General features: G+C 38.2%; 1 protein-coding gene across 1 annotated transcript in view; it reads left to right on the forward strand.

The window, feature by feature from the left end:
- The window catches only part of MOXD1 (monooxygenase DBH like 1), a gene marked incomplete at its 5' end in the record, with an annotated part of 69,105 nt that extends 55,357 nt beyond the window's left edge, over nucleotides 1–13,748 (forward strand). Inside the window, 4 exons of the mRNA XM_006034242.1 lie at nucleotides 3,256–3,315; nucleotides 6,445–6,587; nucleotides 12,632–12,800; nucleotides 13,267–13,748. Coding sequence (XP_006034304.1) covers nucleotides 3,256–3,315; nucleotides 6,445–6,587; nucleotides 12,632–12,800; nucleotides 13,267–13,431 — 537 coding nt within the window. The remainder of the gene's footprint in view (nucleotides 1–3,255; nucleotides 3,316–6,444; nucleotides 6,588–12,631; nucleotides 12,801–13,266) is intronic.
- Nucleotides 13,749–18,789: the final 5,041 nt, after the last annotated feature.

The raw sequence follows: 18,789 nt of genomic DNA on the forward strand, positions 1-18,789 counted from the left end.
GCGCTGCCACAGAAGCATCTGCAGTTGGTGTGTGCTCTTCCTGGATGGAATGAATAGTAAAGTAGCCAGAGGCTGGGCTGGTATGTATGCAAGAGAGGCAGTCAATGAAGATGTAAATTGAGGAGTCAGTGGGTGAGAGACAGGCCAGTGGTGAAGGGGAATGAACGTAGCTGGTAAATAGTGGAGAGGTACCTGGGGACTCATGTCAGGCAGGTTGTAATGTGTCATAAATCCAATGTCTATATTTAGTCCATGACTTTTTGTATCCAGGAGGTTGATGAAGTGAAGTTCATAGGCTCGTCTGTGAAAAGTATTTTGTGAATTATCTTTGATTAGGTTCTTATCTGTTGTGTGTCTGGTTTCCACAAACATATGACTAATTGAGATTTACTATCACAGATGTTTGTGAAAAATATAGTATAAATTTACATTATTCCAACTCTGTGCACTTATCCACTCAGAATGGAAATAGCATCACATACCTTTTCTGACAAGTTATAATTAACTGGCATCTCTTGAATATCAGATACTTGAAAAGAACTGTTTGTGATTAGGCTTTCACACAGTAGAAATCAGCCAACTAAGTCTTCTGCTTATTTTAAATTTTTTATTTGTTGCTCTAGGGGAAAAAAGTCATTGCTCCATCATGCCCTGTACTAGCTTGCTCTGAGTAACTGAATCTCCTTAGGGCAAAGAATTATGCCATCTTATTTGCACCAAGAGGCACTTTGCACTCTTATGGGCACAGTTTGAAAAGAATTCATGCATAAATTTTGAGTGCATTGTACAGAAAATTTGATTAAATTAGGATCTATTCTACCATGAGACAGAAAAAGGGGTCAATATTCATTCGGATAAATTATTAATTAAAAATAATAAATGTATATAAATTATTTTATATGAATAAATAATAGCAAAATAACTCTTGTTAGCTTTAACTGGCACTTTTATTTGGTAGTTTTTGTAAGAGGCTCAAGCTGAGACCTTGGTATTGAAAAGCACTTTGGTCATAATCTAGTACCTTCATGAACATGAAAAATCCTACTGACTTCTGTGCAATTACTCACCCATATAACATTAAACATCTACATAATTTTTACAGGATTGTGCCTTATACCAGAAACTGAGGTGAAGATGGCAAAAAAAAAAAGCCGTTAGAATGACTGAATTTTTTGTGCATAGCAGGAGTAAAGGATAGCTTTAAATGACCTGTATTCTCTCTTCCCTCTTCATATCTTCTCTTTCCTCCCCCATATCAGGCTTCTTTGATACTTGTCCTCTTAAGGTAAAAAAAAGAAAAGAAATAGGAACCTTTGTCTACTTGCCTATTCAACTTCTTCAACACAGCTAGTCTACTTAGCTGCAGCTGAGCTTGTAGAGGAAAGCAACATTTGCCTTTTGAAGTCCCTTTGCTTGCATTACAGTGAGACTTCAAAGAATAACTAGATCATCCACTGCCAGAAAATGCATGCTGTAGGGGCTTGGAAAAGGGAAGTGGGGACTAAGACAGTTACAGGTCTAAATATCTTTTCAGAAAAGCCTGTGGTATTTTCAGGGAAAATCCATGCACATTATTAAAAAAAAAAAAAAAGCCCTTTTAAATTAAAGAATATAAGGAAAGAGACTAGAAAAAGGAATTTGTTTGGGAATATTATTATCAGAAACTCAAAAAGGAGAGTTAAAGCGAAACTAGAATTCAACATTCCCTGCCCTTCCTTCTGCCTAAGATTTTTTGATGTGGACCCTCTAGATGCCTATGACAATATAAATTACCTGAAAATATATTATGATTAGTATTTAGATTTCTATCATGTTAGCCCTAGCACAATACAAATAAATAATAAACTCATAATAATTAATAATAATTAAATCAGTGAAAGCATTGTCTCTCTCTCTGTCTCTCTCTCCCCCTGTTGGGTCTTGCATATATAACCCTGATTTTTTGGAGTCTAGATTATTTGTTCCCTGCAAGTGCTAGATACTTCTTCTGAATTTGAAACTGAAATAAATAATTACCATACAAAAGAAGCTTTGCTGTATATCATACCACTACTCGGGTGCCCAGGGCTGGTGCAAATCAGTATAGTTCTACTGATGTTACCAGATGCAAGTTTGCATTGAGTAGCTCCATTGATGTAAGTCAGCACTGAATGAATGTGTTGACAGTCCTCAGTCTCATCAATCTTTGCTTAGCTGATACAAAACTGAATTTCACTCTTCAAAGAATCGGAGTATAATTAAGATAAACACTGATCCTAAAGCCAACAAGCCCACTCTTCCTACTGCACAAACCTATTGCACAATTTTATTATTACTCATAGCTGTGCGCAATATCAGAACCATTCAGTGAGAAGATTTTGAACTTTTGAAGATAATCTCCTGATTGTTTAAAGAGAGATTAAATCAGCAGTTGACAATAACTAAATACTTTAGCTGGCAATAAGCAAAAGATGCACAACCGTCCCCAGATTGGTTTGATTTGTGAATTCTCAGATATCAGATTTCTACTACTTGCCTTGTTCTGTAATATTTCCACCATTTCTTAGATGGAGCTGGTTTTGAGAATTGTACCTGATCTGATATAAAAGATTAATTCACTGCTTTTTCTGTTATTTAAAAACCCCATAGATCAGTTCAGTTGTCAAAAAAGTGAAACATGGAACAAACCTGAGACAATAAGTATGAAACTGTCTCCACATAAATCCGTCAATGTGTTTTAATCTTAGCCTGACACTCCTCCACTGCTAATCTTGGCAATAACATGGTACTTTTGTTATGTGGAAAATCTTCTTCCATTTCTTCGCACGGCTAGTTTCATTGAAGTTGGCAAGATGACTTGGCTCTGGAACAGAATATCCATATTCAGACACTAAAGGATTTGGTTCAAAAGTTATGTCTTCTTATGCAGGCACAGTGCTCCACAAAGTAAGGCCTAATCCTGACTAGATACTTTGCGTGCAGCCACAGTTCAAATTATAGCTTAGGTTCTCAAATGGTGTAAGTGGATATAGCTTATTTGTCTTGCTAAAATGATTTATACCAGCTGGGGATCTGGGCCAGTATGAACACTGAATGCTCTAAACCAAAGGTTCAGTCTAGGCTAACTCATTAATCCTCTGTTCCCTCAAAAATTCACATCCCTGAACTTCTTTATTTTCTGACCATATTTGTTAAAGTTTTGCAATAGTAAACCATCATAGGAACCCAAGGTTATTACATTTCATAACTCTCAATTTCTTAAATCTTGTTTTTCAGGGAGATAATTTAATTACAGAATGTCGCTACAATACTACAGATCGAATTCATATGACATGGGTAAGAAATATTGCAGATAAATTGATAACAAGGATAGATTTCTTTGAAATAGGCTTGTAAATAATTTCATTTTATTTGGAAGCAAAATAGGTTTGAATTTTAAAGAGTATGATATGGGTGAAGGGCATTAAGGCTATTTGCTAATTTATACAGAAATTAGTGCATGCAATTTCATGTTTTCTAATAGTAACTGAACAGCAAGATAGTCTTTCAGAAGCTGATCTTCCATGGATCCATGGGTTTTTAAAGCCATGAGGAACCATCTCTAGCCTGACCTCTTCCATAACAAATTTATATGAATAAAATATTAAAAGAGATTAGGTTTTTTAAAGGTTCCTAAAAATCAGAATTGCACAGTCTATCAGTGTTTCTGATTGCATCATATTTTTAAGATGCAAAATATAGATATTCTATCAAATTATTTGTATGAGCATATTAGGTTGTTAGCTTCTCTCTGCCTCAAAATTCTGGTTTAATCAGTATATTTATTAAACATCTATGCATTGGAGTAGGTTGATGTGCAGCAGATGAATATGTGCACTTGTGTGCATGCAACAGTTATGTTTTTGGCTCTTTATTCCTTAGAATAAGAAACAATTTCAGGACTAAATATCATAGCCCTTACTAAAGCCATCTTCAGGCAAAACATACGTACATGTATCAGCACATCTGAATAATCTTTTGCTTGCATTTGCATTTGCTGCACACAGTACAATGGTGGGAAATATTTGGAAATGGCATAATATTTTATTACTAGGGTAATCACTAATCTTAAAGTAAAATATGGCTGCCTAACTACCAGGTCTATGTATTGCTGAAAAATGCTTGTGCTTGTAAATGCCTAATTAATATGAGGCAAATTCTCAAGTCTTTACTTAGTCATTCCTCAGGCAAAACACTCAATGACTGGCCTGAATAAGGAGTTTGACTCACAGTACTTAGATAATTAAGATTGTATATACCTGTAGGAGCTACATTGTCTTGGTACTTTGGCTGTTGTCTTCTGAGTCTGTTTGCTGCTCAGCATAGTAATAAAATATTGTACTTGGCTCAAACATGTATAATGCAAAGTAGAATGAATTTGTAGAAATACCACGCAGGACCCTATTTCTGCAAAAGTTTCCCCACAGGTTTAGTTTCCCGTGGTCTCAATAGTCCTATTAGCATGAGCACTTGAGTGTATTGATTGAATTGGAGACCAGATATGGCCAATGTATATAAAAGTGAAGACCTTTCCCTTCTGCAAAACTATTAGGTAGTTCCAGGTAGATGTCTTTGTGAGGCATATTGACTCAGGGAGGCTGGTCATTCTATCTTCCAATTACATGAATAACATTCTGTGTTTTATGAGCTCTGGCAGAGGGATCTGAAAACTAAGGTATGACAGGAAGTCTATTGGTAGCCTGAGTCCTCAGCCAGAGAAAGAGAGGGGCTAGAGAATTGTTCAGTGAGCTTTCCACTGTACATAGCTACTGCAAAATCTGAAGCATTAGGACCAGCATGACCATATTTCTGCAAATGCCCATCTACCTACTTCTGACACTGGCCCCTCCCTGATAAGAGTCAGAATGAGTCAGAAACTATTTGAAACTCAAGGAGCTGAATGCCTGTGTATAGAGGAAGGTCCTAGTTAGAGTACTCCACACACCATATGGACATTAGGGGAGCATACCAACGAGCATGCATGTGTAGTGTAGTTTGTAGAATTGAAAACTGCACGTGTCACATGTGCAGACATTTACTGCAGTGCAAATTAACAGCCTGGTGGGTCTTTGTGACACCGGAAGATCCCAGTTGTCAAGAAAAAAAATGGTGCTAAAAAAAGTGATGCAGCGCATGTGGCAGGAGTGTGTGCTGCCAGAAATGGAGCCTGAGCAGCCAGAGCCATGCTCTGGCTGCCAGCCAGGCTCCAAGTGGCCAGTATGACAACACTGCGGGCCCAGGAGGCCCTCAGAACCCCAGGTAAGGCTGCTGGGGCCAGCCCAGGTGCTGGCCCTAGCCTGCCCTATCCCACCCAGGACAAGTTGCCATGCACTGAAGTGCGCATGCAGGGGCATGGCCCAGAACAAATAGCAGTGGCACAAATATGTGCTACTGCTATTTGTTCTGCAGGGAACACGTGCCACTGCACATGCACACTCGTTAGGATGCGCCTTAGGACACTGATGTGAAAAAATGGCTGACCCGATCTAACTAAAGTATATTTGTGGTGAGAATATAAATCATTAGACCAAACTGTAATTTAAAAAAAAAAAAATTCTTCCTTTTTTTCTGCATTTTGCTCAACTAACCTACTATGCTATATTATATTGTACAAATAGTAATAATGCACACTTGGAGCCATAGGAAGTTGAATACTGGTATGGAATTACACCATTACTATTTTTCTTACTTCCCAAAGTTGGTTTAGGGCTCTAAAAATCAGCCAAAGAGAAAAAGCTAAAAACCACCCCCAAAAACCCAACAAACCAAAAACACAGGACACACTGTAGTACTGTTGACCCTTGCACAGAATTGAATCTGTCAATATTTTGTTGTTGTTGTTTATCAGCTATAGACAACAAATCAGGATTTAATTATTCAGTTCTGGCATACTTTAAGGTTGGCTTATGGAATCACCTGCAGGGAGAAGTCCTGTTTACTTTGCTCCCCCTGTGTACTACCTGGTGACAACCTGTTAGGTTTTTTTCAGTTCAAGTTTGGCTCATTCTGCAAAATTAGTAGAACTTCTTGCAAATAGAATTCAGGAATTTAGGACATGTGATTGAAAATCACCACAAAGGCTTTCCATTGACCTAATATTATATAAATTGTAAATGATGTACACATAAAAGACAACTCAGATTACTGTCTGTCCAGCACAGCTGAGGCCAAATACCTCCAACAATTACATGCTGTTAGTTGCTCTTGTTATCATTTATTTTTTATATCTTAAAATACATTATATGAGCATTTTTTGTTACAGATTCTTTGTCCCTTGATAATTGAATATGTAGTTATTCTGTCAAATTGGTCCGCTATTTTCTTTGTTTCTATGTTGTTTACAAGTCAGTCTTAATTAGTTAATATTAATCACTTTCTTTATCTACAATATTTGAAACCCACATTGCTAAAACATCTCCATTTTAGGGTGGTCTGAGCACCAGAAATGAAATGTGCCTGTCCTATCTGGTATACTACCCAAGAATCAATCTGACACGATGTGCAAGTATTCCAGACATAATGGAGCAACTCTACTTTATTGGTGTTAAGGAAATATATAAACCAGTCAGGTAAGTGAGGAAAATAGAAATAGAAGAGAACTTATATTTTTATTCATGTATTGGTTCATTTGGGGTTGCAAAATATTTGAACAAAATGTATCCTATGATTAGGATGAAAACGTTTGTTTTTTTTATTTTTTCAATTAAAAATGATTATTTTGAGTTGATCTATACTGGTTATTCTTGGTGGTGGTGATGGTGGTTTTGTTATTATTGTTATTATTTTGTTCAGTTGCCAAATTAAACAAAAAACAAAGCCCAATTATTCCCACAACTCTACTCTTAGGTTAAATGCATTCATCCCCACTAAAGAGAAGCCTGGGGAGGGGCCACCTTTTGCTGGCAAATATTAAAAAACAGGTAATTTTCTCAGTGCTTGTGGGCCTTTGTGTTAGGTTTCTGGTTAACTAGAGCAAACCAGAAGCTAATTACTGACATTAAAGTGGTATATTCCAAGTGTAACTGAGAGGGGAATCAAGCCCTAGAATGACTGCTGTCATCTAAAGATGGAACATTTTGGAGACAGTAGTGATAGGAAAGGATGATAGAGGAAGAGGCAGTTGGGTAAGAAAGACACAACCCAGTCATTTACACAAATCACCCTTCTAAGCTGCATTGCTGCTCAGCAACAGCAAGGAGAACACAGCTTGGCAGGCTTGTACTTGGAAAAAGTGTAATAACCCTGGTGCAAACAGACATTGTACTTATCCCAAGATAAACCATTTTCCTGGATTGGTGGCAGTAACAGTTTATCCTGAGAGATTGCAAAAAACATCTCTACATGCTAACTAAACCCTGATTAGAAAGGTGATGTGCATAGACACCAATCCCAGGACATTTTTTCTGGGACAAGTACAGGCACAACTTATCCAGGGAGAAATGCAAAGTCGCAGGTGCACACAGCCAAGTCACAGGTGCACACTGTGTCTGATGTGTATAGGATATACACCGGAGTTTATTGCCCTGTACTAACAGCATGTGTAAATGCACCCACTGTATGTTTGTGATGGAGAGAGAGAAGCAGCAGAAACACCAGAGAAGTGAAAAGAGAAACAGCAGACCTAGAGACGGACACACCAAATCCTTGGAGTGTGGGACTGAGAAAAGATACTTTTTCAGGGATAATTGATGGTTGAAAGAGGCTCAGGAGTGTGAGTAAGGAAACTGTCTCTGGCCTGCTTGATTCCCAAAGTGTTCAAGAAAACAGGATTTAGTACTTTTCCCTTAAATAACCAGGATTGCATCAGAGATACTTGAATCCATCATCAGTTTTTTCTTCTTAATGGAAACAACCCACAAGACCATGAATATTGGCTTGGGTCAAAAAGGGTAATATTTTATGGGGGGCTCTAACCACTTTGACAGTCCACAGAAATTCAAAGCACGACTGTAAAAAAAGTGTCAGCCTTTTAACAGCTAAGGACGTATAACAAACACCCTTAAGTTTCGTGGAATATTTAGGTGGCTTGAAATCCCTGTGGTAAACCACTGGGCAAATAAATTTACAGTGGGTGTGGTGCTCATAAGGTTAAAAGATGTATTGTGGTTTGGCCTTTAAAGTAGAAGAGCCCCTGCTAGCCTCCTGTTATGATTATCCTGAAAAAAAATCCCAAATGTTTCGCAACATAACTCTAGTTTTAGAAAGAAATTCTTTATAGGCAGCCACTCATCTTCATAATTAAGTTTCTAATTATTTTTTAAAATACAATAAAAAATACACATTAAAAAAGAAAAAACTCTTAATGGTTCTGACTGCCCCCATTGCCTTCAGTGGGACAGCTAGCAGAGGGAAACAATGCTCACTAGGAGCTGAAATGATAGTGTTAGACTCCCACGGTGCATCCAGATGAACACTGTCCCTGAGTGTGCACTGTGCTGTTTTTTTTTTCCCCCTGGGCTTTTTGACCCCTGGATATCCAGGGGGCAAACAAAACATGTGGAAAAAACCCTCCGGAGCAACACAGGCTCGGCCAATGCACACCGCTGAAAACCAGAACCGGGCTGCCTGGAGCTGCAAGCTGGGCTCTGCACAGCAGAATTGTCGCAGCTGCAGCCCCAGGAGGCTCCCAGGACCCCAGGTAAGGCTGCTGGGAGAACCTGCTGCAAACCAAAGCATATGTGGCATGGGCATTCCCCAGGGACTAGTAGCAGCGGTGCAAGATACGCCACTGCTACTTGTCCCTGGAGAACCAAATGTCCATGCATAGCTGGATTTACCCCCAGAGTCTAAACTAATCATATGTTTTCTTGCCAGGCTTGCCAACTGTCTGTACCAGACAGTAAGTAAAAATTCAGGCTAAAAACACCTATGAGTATCCACAAATAAATTTAAGTCTTCCATAAAAACAATTAAGCTCTAGCTGCTTTGTGAAAGAGGCTGAACAGCTGGAGCTTGATTGAAGCACAGAGTACTACCACCTGATTTGTGAGTGGCAGTGCACCATCCTACAGGAAGCCTTCTCTCAGTATTTTATAGATTTGTTGCACTCTGGCTGTGTGCTTCTGCTGCTTCACATCCTGTAACAGTGCTGAGTTGCAGTTAGGATTGTTTTGGGGTCTATGCTGGGATGGGTGGGGGACAGAGGGGGCAATAAAGCTGTCAGGGGGGAGCAGAATGGAGCAGTCAGGGATATCAGGGTGTGGGGTGAGTAGGGACCCCTGTCATGGGAGCAGCAGGGTGTAAAAGCATTGTTGCAGTCATACAGGCTTACCAGACCAAGACTTTTTTTACTGACAGTAAAAACCCAGGCCAATACAAATGTTTTTCTATCAGTAAAAAGTTTGCAGATTGTCCTTAAAAAAATATTTGGGTTGGCATCCTTGTTTCTAGCACAGTGTAATATTCAAATTTTTCAGAAGAGACAGAAGATTGTTAGACCCCAATGTGAGCACATTTTCTTAAATCAAGGAATAGCTATATTTTTTATAATTTAAATGTTCCTTTCAATATTAGGAATTCAGTCAGGAAGCTGAAAACCTGAAAGTGATTAAAAATCCAAAGTAAAAATGGTTCAGTTCAGTTATACTGCCAAAGTTGAGTGAACTGTAAAAAATAAACAAAGAATGAAAAATATAATGTATTATTGAATGATGGATGGTAAATGGTATTATTAATAATTAGTCTCAGTAAACTAAGTTACAAGAAAGGATTTATGTGATATGGTTTATAAATATGATTAATAGCCTAACAGTGATTCTATACATTTTGAAATGTGAAATGCCTGTATATAAAACATACAGTAGACTTTTTAAAATAAAGTATTATACAGCTGTTGTTCCAAAAAGCTTTGCTGTACAAAATGATTAAACCCAGTTCTAAAAACTGTCATGGGTGAAGAATATGATGGAACTAGAATGCAATACCTACTTCAGCTATTGTGTTGTTTCTGTTTATAATCCCTTTTGACTTTAGAGAAACACATTTTCTAATTTAACACTAGTAATCCAGATTTCTTAGCTTAAAAGGAAATATTCTAACAAATGAAGTGTGCTGTCTTGAATGTTCATTCATAATGACTATACTTAAGAAAGAAAATGCAGATTTTGCCTGAGGAAAAATTATGTTTTGAATAGACTACATATTCAGTGTCTGTCTGAACTGGCACTGTAATTAATGACATTATTAAAGCTCATAATATACATGATTTGATTTAATACACAGTTCTTTTTGCATTAAGTTGTATCAGGATGATGTATTTTACACCTGTTTTACATCGTCGTAATTCCACTGACTTTCCTGAAGTTATTCCAGATTTATAACAGTGAAATGACCCACAAAACTGACTGACTCTTTGTGCCTGATACTGATTATGTAGACAGTGTTGCAAATTAAGATGAGTACAAGTGAAATCACAGAATCACAAAAAAGTAGGGTTGGAAGAGACCTCAGGAGGTCACTTACTCTAACACCCAGCTCATGTCAGGATTATCACTATGTAATCTATTCTAGATGAGCGTATATCTTAAACATTTTGGGAACAAGCCTGCACATACTGCCTGAAACATCAAATGTACATTTCAATTTGCAACAGGTAAAGCAAGGGGAGGAGGACACTGCCACTGTCCTGCCAATTAAAATATACTCAAGATCCAAGGAAATGGACCATACCCCTGACTCCAAATCCCCCAGAATCTATGCCAGAGTGACTGTAGGGTACAATTCCTTCCTGATCCCAAATGTGGCTTTCGGTCTGACCCAGTGAGCAACACTACCTAGACAGACATATCTGGGTTTTTTAGGCCCAGCAGGAGGATTGGCAAAATCCGACCCTTGGCTGTGGCTAATGCAATCTGGAATGACTAGCTGGGTTACTTTTGGGCTAACAGGTGTGAGATTAGAATTTTACCTTCCACTTATGCTGTGAAATGAGAGTCTGGCATAGGTAAAAGGTAGGATACAAGTCTGACTAAAATATTTTAAAAAGATAAACTCCTGCCCCCATCCAAAGAGCAATTGGACATCAAGCTGGATTGAATAAAGTTTTGACCATAATCAATTCACCATTTGATTTGATGTTCCTTGACAATATAACGCCCAGTTCTGAAAATGAGGCATGCATATCTCTACCTTGATGCATGCCCATGTATCTCTACTCCTGTTCCTCCATTTACTTTCTGGTCTGCAGAAATTCCTAGGGAGTGCCAGAGGTTCCATGCCAAATAGTAGTCTTTGACCATACAGTCTGCCTCCCATCTGCCACTCACCTCCATCTGGTAACAAGTAGAATGCTTGACAGTGCAGTCAGGAGATGCCTTCTGCTCCTTAGCTTACCTGTCCTTTTTACTACCCCTTCAACAATTGCCTGGGTGACTGTATCAGCCAGTGCCAAAATTACAATGAGCTAGTTAGTGGATGTTGTATATCACTGTGGCAGCATATATGTTCCAATTCAGCTTACTGCCCATTCCAAATCTCCCTCCCTATACTTTTTAGGGACCATTCTTTTGAGATTTTGCTTTAGCACGTAGCTTCTTTCTCTTCTATATACATGAATGGCTCTTGCACTTCAGAGTAGAAGAATTCTACACAGGTTATTTTCTGATCTCAAAGAGGAAAGGGGATGAGGATGCTGTCCTGGACCTAAAAAATCGCAAACTCAAGTTCCTGATGGTTACACTAACCATTGTCACAGTATCTCCACAGAAGAAGGATTGATTTGCATCTGCTAACCTTCAGGATACCCATTTTCATATTGCAATTACACCCGCTCACAGAAAAGACCTCCAATTTGTGGACCAGTACCATTACCAGTATAGAGATCTTCAGACCAGATCTCTATATGGTCAGTCTTTTAACAGCCTTAAGAGTCTTCACCAAGGTGCTCTCAGGAGTAGCTCTGCATCTCAGAAGCAGAAGGTAGCAGCCTGTCCCTCCTCCTAGTGGATGTCAAAGAATGTGAGTTTTTGGGACATGTCAGGAACTAACAGAAGAGTAGAGAATTGGCCAAAGGCTTCTGCATTCTGACCATCTTTATTTGTTTCCTTTGGAGACCATTGCCATCTACTACATATTAGAGCAGTCTTTAGTTTTCTCTAAATTTACACTGTGACCAGGACTAGGTAGAGAATCAGGGAACTACTGACTGATGGTAACCAGTGCTTTGCATCAAGTGCTGGCACAATGTTGTATTAAGTGCAACATATTCTGTTATACTGAAAGATCTGGATTGGGTTTCTTTCCCTTGTTCCATTTGTAGAGTTTGTGGGTAGAAGCTGTGATAATTTTCTTTGTGCTTTTTATTGTAGAAAAATTGCCACTTCTTAGCTGATGTACCTTGTCATAAATCCATTGAAGTTAGTGGGGCTATCAGTTTACTTCAGCTGAAGAGCTGCCTTTGTGTGGGTGTCAGGTAGCATTCATGCATACATACATACATACACACACACAGACACACACAGTGTTGACTAATGGGGTATCAATAACTGTCAACATAAAATCTACACACAATAACGATAGAATCAAAGCCTAATGATCAATTTGTTTTCATGAAAGGGCTTTCCCAAAATTTGTCCTTACAAATTTCAATTTTGTGGTATGTTTTCTTATTATTCAGGACTTGGCCTTTCATTATCAAGAGTCCAAAGCAATATAAAAATCTCTCTTTCACGGATGCAATGAACAAGTTTAAATGGTCCAAATCAGAAGGTATCTCCTACAATGAGCTTGTACTTAGATTACCAGTGAATGTGAGATGTTCAAAGACTGATAATGCAGAATGGTCGGTAAGTCTTAGCATCCATTATCCCCCTGCTGCCTCCCCTACCAGACCTCTGATGACTTCTGGGGCCCCCACCAGAGCTAGGCATTCTCAGCTTGGTTGAGAGGGAGAGAAGTCTGGGGGATTTGGGTCTCAAAAGTTGGGATCCTAGCAGTGGGGAATCCTCCCTGCTCTTTCCTTCCTCCCTTCCCAGCCCTGCTGGCACCAGAGGAGGTTGCATCATTTTAAAATATTTCAGCTGGAGGAATGCCACAGGCATGGTATGTGCATCTCCTGGCTGAAACAATTGTTTTTTTAAAACATTCCCAAGTGTATTTCATTTGGAAATGTTCCAGTTGTTTTGTCTGTCCACACCCCTAAGCAATAACAATTTGTAATGGAACTGTTGGGATAGGTGGACAAGAAAATAGAAACACTGATTCTGATAGGATATGAAATCTGATCATTTTTAATATTTTTTTAAATTACAGATCCAGGGCATGACTGCAATACCTCCTAAAAAAGAGAAGCCATACAAGACTGAGCCAATAATATGCAACTCATCCTCTTGCTTACGCTGTAATGTCTTCCTTAGCCTGTTGTTCATTGCATGTGTCACAATATGTACCCTAGGGAAAAGGGGGCTCTTTGTATAATAATTTGTATTTGTGTGTTCTTTATGCCATGCAGGTTCTGATATGTTTGCACTGTTGCTATTGTAGATTTATTTTTTTACATATTAATAAACTAAATTGACTAGCTCAAAAAAAGGTGTTTACTTCATCTGAAACCTGTGTCTATTTGATTTTCAGTGTACAGTATGTATAAATAACAATAGGCACACTGGTCCAATAAATAGCTCAAATGGCTTCCCATACAGTTTTGTTACATCTTATACTGTCTTTTCACACAATGTTTCTATAAGCAGTTATGTATTTGGGAAAATTAATAAACTAAAACTGAATTAGCTAACCTTCATAGTGTGTGCTGTATTATTTTGTTTTGGTGGTTGCTGCAAACAACGTAGTTGCACAGTTTTTTGGATTGTTTTACTGCTTCTACGTGGGTAAAGTAAGGGGAAAGGTAGGTGGAAGGAAGCATACAGTATCATCACTTTTTTTGTCAAAAGCAAACCCTTAGAATTTCAGTATAGAAGGTTAATAATTTAAGTGGTATCATATGAACAGAGGATATTTCTATTTCACCTGCCCAAGAGAGACTAGTTGACTAATTTATGATGAATAACTACATTGTGATTTTTATTTATTTTTGAAGGTTTTTAAAAAAAAAAAAAATTCTTTGTTCAGTTCAATTTTTTAGTTCGGCGAATTCCATCCACCCTTTAGTTAGATTTGAATCTTCTGCCTGCACATTTAATCCAGATATAAAATAAAATTGCAAAGGCCCTGTCCTGCATAGCTACACATATAAGAGTAGAACACATTTTGTCACCTCCTTCTTTTGGGAAAAGAGAAAACAAGTAAAGAAAATGTAAGTCAAACAGGGCAGGTCTGTTCAAACAGTGTGCTCTCTCATACATTTGCTAGTGGATGTGTGCTTCTGGCATTAGGTCTATGTTGACTTGGTTTGAAATAATAAATAAAGCAGTCATATGGTTATTTTCCATTCACTTGAAATAAATGGCTGCTGTTTGATTTGATATGGGGGACTTTATCTATTGGGACTTTCTTTCCAGGGGCACCTAACTTAATGAAATTTGAAGAACTACGTAATTGCCATTAGCAAGCAGTTTGTTATGGTACAACATAAAATGAAACAGGCTCAGAAACAAGGTGAGATATAACTGCCAATACACCATTAAGAGCTTCTATATATGCTAACGGGTCATTTGTGCTTGGCCTGCCTGAGTTTTCAACTTTCTAGAAGAGACGGGAATGGAAAATTTGCTTCACAGGTAAATAAAAATATGGATGAGCAATACTGATCTAGGAACCTTCCAATAAAAAGAGCTAGTAACATTTATGCAAATGTTGCATTACGGACTAGACTTGCAATAGGAAAAAACTCTGGAAGTCTGAAGGGAGGTTGCCAGAAATCACGTTGAAACCACTGGGAAGAAATATCAGAAGTGGATGCTGTCACCGGCAGGAGAAAAAGGTAAGAAATGCATCTGCAGAAAAGAACTTTGTATACAAATAAGCTTTTAAAAAGTTCAGGTTCAGGTTTAATTTCTGTGATTTGTCTTCATCACTGACTTACTTAGTTGCATACACCTTTCTAATATACATCAACCTAGATCAACAGGATATGTAATTAAATGTGAAATATAGTAAGTATTGTACTTGAAATATTCCAGAGTGGGGAAAAACACCCTGTGTGAAGACCATATATGGAATGACTGCTTCTGTGCCTAGCGAAGCCTTATACTGTAAACTTAGTTAGCTCTCAAGAGCATGCTTTATTTTGGGTTTTGAGATTAATGAGATTTCGATACAGATAATCTTTTGATCATTCCTAAATTTGAAAAAGGATACTGAGTTTATTTATCATTCAAATCTTTTAATAGCAGCTGCCAGGTCTGCTTTATAAAGGTACCAGAGGCTTAAAATACTTCCTTGTACTGGGGGTGATATTAAGTATGCAGGGGGCATGTCTACACGTGCCTGATGGCATCATTGTTACTGTGCCACCATTTAGTACTTCCTTTTGGAAGTACTATGGCACCATAGGGGCACATGTAGACGCTCTCCCTGTGGACGGGCTGTTACTGTTACTTCCTTTTGGAAGTACTAAATGATGGCGCAGTAACAGCCCGTACTGTGCCATGTCGGCAGCACATGGTTATTTTTAGCCGCTACATTGCTGTAGCAACACACTATAACAAGGGAGCACATTGCTATGGCAACATAGCTGCTATGTCACAGTTTGTGCATGGCAATGTAGCATCATGTGTAGATGCGCCCAGGGTTTAGATTCATAGATGTTAGGGCCGGAAGGGACCTCAATAGATCATCGAGTCCGACCCCCTCATAGATTCATAGGGTTGTTTTAGCCATGATCTTTCAAGTACACTTCCTGGACTGATTTTTTGTGTTATCTTTTATTGGACCAACTCTATAGTTGGGAGAGCTGTTGGACAAGCTTTCAGGCCTCGAGTGCCCTTCCTCAGGTGACTCGGCACAATATGACCTGTGGAAAGGCACTTGTGGCCTGAAAGCTGATTCAACAGGTCTCACAGAGCTGTTGGTTCAATAAAGGATATCATAATAAAAACCTTGTCTCTCATTAAAGGCACTGTAAACCTGTTTTTTGTTTGTTTTCAAAGATGCTAGGCAGCACCAGAACTTACTGAAATTAGTTTGAAGTTGTGAGTGCTTATCACCTTGATATTCTTTTCCTTTTCTTCAATTTCAGTCTAACTGAAGCCTTATATTGTCTATGCTAGCTTTATGCTACATATATTGTATATGCTAGCATTGAACTTAGCTTGGAGACAAATTTTGACAGTTCAGCCAGGTTCAAGACATGACGTTACATCACATTAATGTGTTTGAGTTTCTTTCCTAGTGTTTTCTCCATGATTTTCCTTGCTAACTTCATAATATTTTACTCTTTAAACCACTGTCGCCTTTTACAGGCCCCTCCAACTCTTGGAGCCAGACAGTTTATCTACGTCTGAATTTGTGACATCCTGTAACAACAGATTGTGATTTTACCATCATGGGGTTCACTGTAGGGCTGAGGTGAATTGTAAGACAGAAAACTTCCTGTGAAACACATACAGGACTTTAAACATAGCCCTGGGGATTCAGAATCACTGGCTAAGTGAATAGTCTTTTGTACAAATGTTCTCTCCTTTTTTTTATGTCCCCCGTGGGTTATATAGATCACCTTTTTAGGGCTTTCTGCATCTTCCACCCTCATGAGTCAGACATTGGCTAGAAGTTGTAGCTGGTTTTATCACTAATTAACCTTGAGGCAGTCTCATTATAGGCGTTTTACAATTCCTTTACAGATCAGTAGCACGGACCTTTTTTCTACTATGCCTCTTATTTATATTGGTCAGCAGCACTTATTTTCTTAGTGCACTGACAGTATATGACAATTAACCAACTTTCTGTTTCCAGCTGCTTTTCAAGTTAGCAGGGTACTTTTCAACAGAAGGCTCTAGTCCTATTGAAACCTTGACTTAGGCCAGATAAAGATTCCATCTCTGGTGAATCTCTCTTTCTCTCCTAGCCATTTTCTACAAGCCTGTCTATTAATACCAAAACCCTGAACAAAAGACACAGAACTTTACACAATTTGGTGAACAATTCTCTTATCACTAAGGGAGTTATTAATCATTACTGAATCTTAAACAGTTAGCAAGTTGGTTTCAAGTAAGGCTCAAATGTTTGGATTCTCATTGCGAGAGGCAAGGATTCTCATTGGAAATTTAAATTATCCAGATTTTGGGGGTATTTCAGAATTGGGCAGGAGATCTTATGAGAAGAGAATTTCACATGATATTTCAAGGGCTTCCACTTGGGATAGATATATCAGGGAGGCAGTACTATGCAGGATTTGCTTTTTATTTCCACTTTTAGTCTGTGTCAGTAATTTGAAATGCATAGGCTAACAATAAAAATAATAGGGGTAGAGGTGAGAAAAGGAATTTTGGCTTTTTGGATTGGTTTCAGTGTGAATTTCAGTGATGGTTTGAAATAAATGTCTTGTTTTTATCTGAACTGCTTCAATCCCAGATTAGAGAATGTTCTCAATCACATATTAAAGAATGTTAATAAAATGCATTAGATAAATAAGCCTTATGCTCAAGATTATCATGGACTCTTGAGTCTTCTGTTGACTTTAATGGGAGTAGGATGAAGCACTAGATGGATTTTGCAGGCCATCCAGTATATGTCTCTTTATATCAAGATGGTATCAAGTTTTATAGCTGATTTGCTATCAGGAGAAACTTACCTTGTGTAACTGAATGCGATGTAAACCTTCTTCACGAGCCTTTACTAGTGGTAATATTTATTATGAGACAGCTCTGAGGCAAAAAGTGATCTCCCATAAATATGTGCAAGGTATGTTTTAATTATTTTAAACATAAGCCCCATAACTATATTCCACTTACTAAAAATATCTGCTATTACAGTTGTTCTCTCAGACTCAGGTGCTGTAAAATACAGGCACACTGAGAGATTCAGCGAAACTCATGCATTTTGTTTGGCATATTACACTGACCCCTGTCACAACTGGTTTGGAACACACTTACTATAGAGTTATACCATGTTTTACATTTCTATCTTTTCTGTTACCAGGACTTAAGCTGTACTAATGGCAAGTTTAAAAAAAATACAAGGTAATACAGCATCAATGAAGACAAAGCAATTGCACTTCAATTCCTATATGTACCTTTCCCTGCTCCTCCAAGCTGGACCTCCCAGTCAGGTAGATGGCTTTAAAAAGTTATAAATATAGGCAGGAAATAATAATATGTATTTTTGACTAGAAAAATACACACTAGTGTTTCAAAAAGTTATTAAGTATAGAGTCATTAGTCCTGAAATTCAGTGATGGTGAAAGAGACCTTGGACTTCCATTGGACAGTAAATTACAAGGTTGTTATATGCTGCCAAGGCCATAAAAGCTCTAGAAGTTTTGGGCAGTAGCTGTGATGTAAATTTATTAAGATGGTGATGCTATTCCTAGTCTTTGCAACTCTTGTGAAACTGGAGTAACTAGAATATGAGACCCAGAGTGCATTTTAAACACAATGGGCCAAATTCATTGAAGGTGTGAACTGACACAGTTGCACCATTTTCCATCTGCAGAGAATGTAACTCGTTAGCACCAACAAGATGAAGGCAATCTGATGGGAATTCAGAGGGGAGAATTCCTCTATGAGAAGAGATTTAAAGAGTAAATATGTATTTTCTGGTTAAGCAAGAACACAACAGGTGTAAGGGGAGGCGAGATGGGAAGGACTACACAACATTAATAAATTAAATGTTCATATATTTGGAAGGTGTAAGAAGAGGAAGGCTGATGTTATAGTTTAG

The sequence above is a fragment of the Alligator sinensis genome, unplaced genomic scaffold (genome assembly GCF_000455745.1).
Source record: "Alligator sinensis unplaced genomic scaffold, ASM45574v1 scaffold1338_1, whole genome shotgun sequence".
Taxonomy (NCBI): domain Eukaryota; kingdom Metazoa; phylum Chordata; order Crocodylia; family Alligatoridae; genus Alligator; species Alligator sinensis.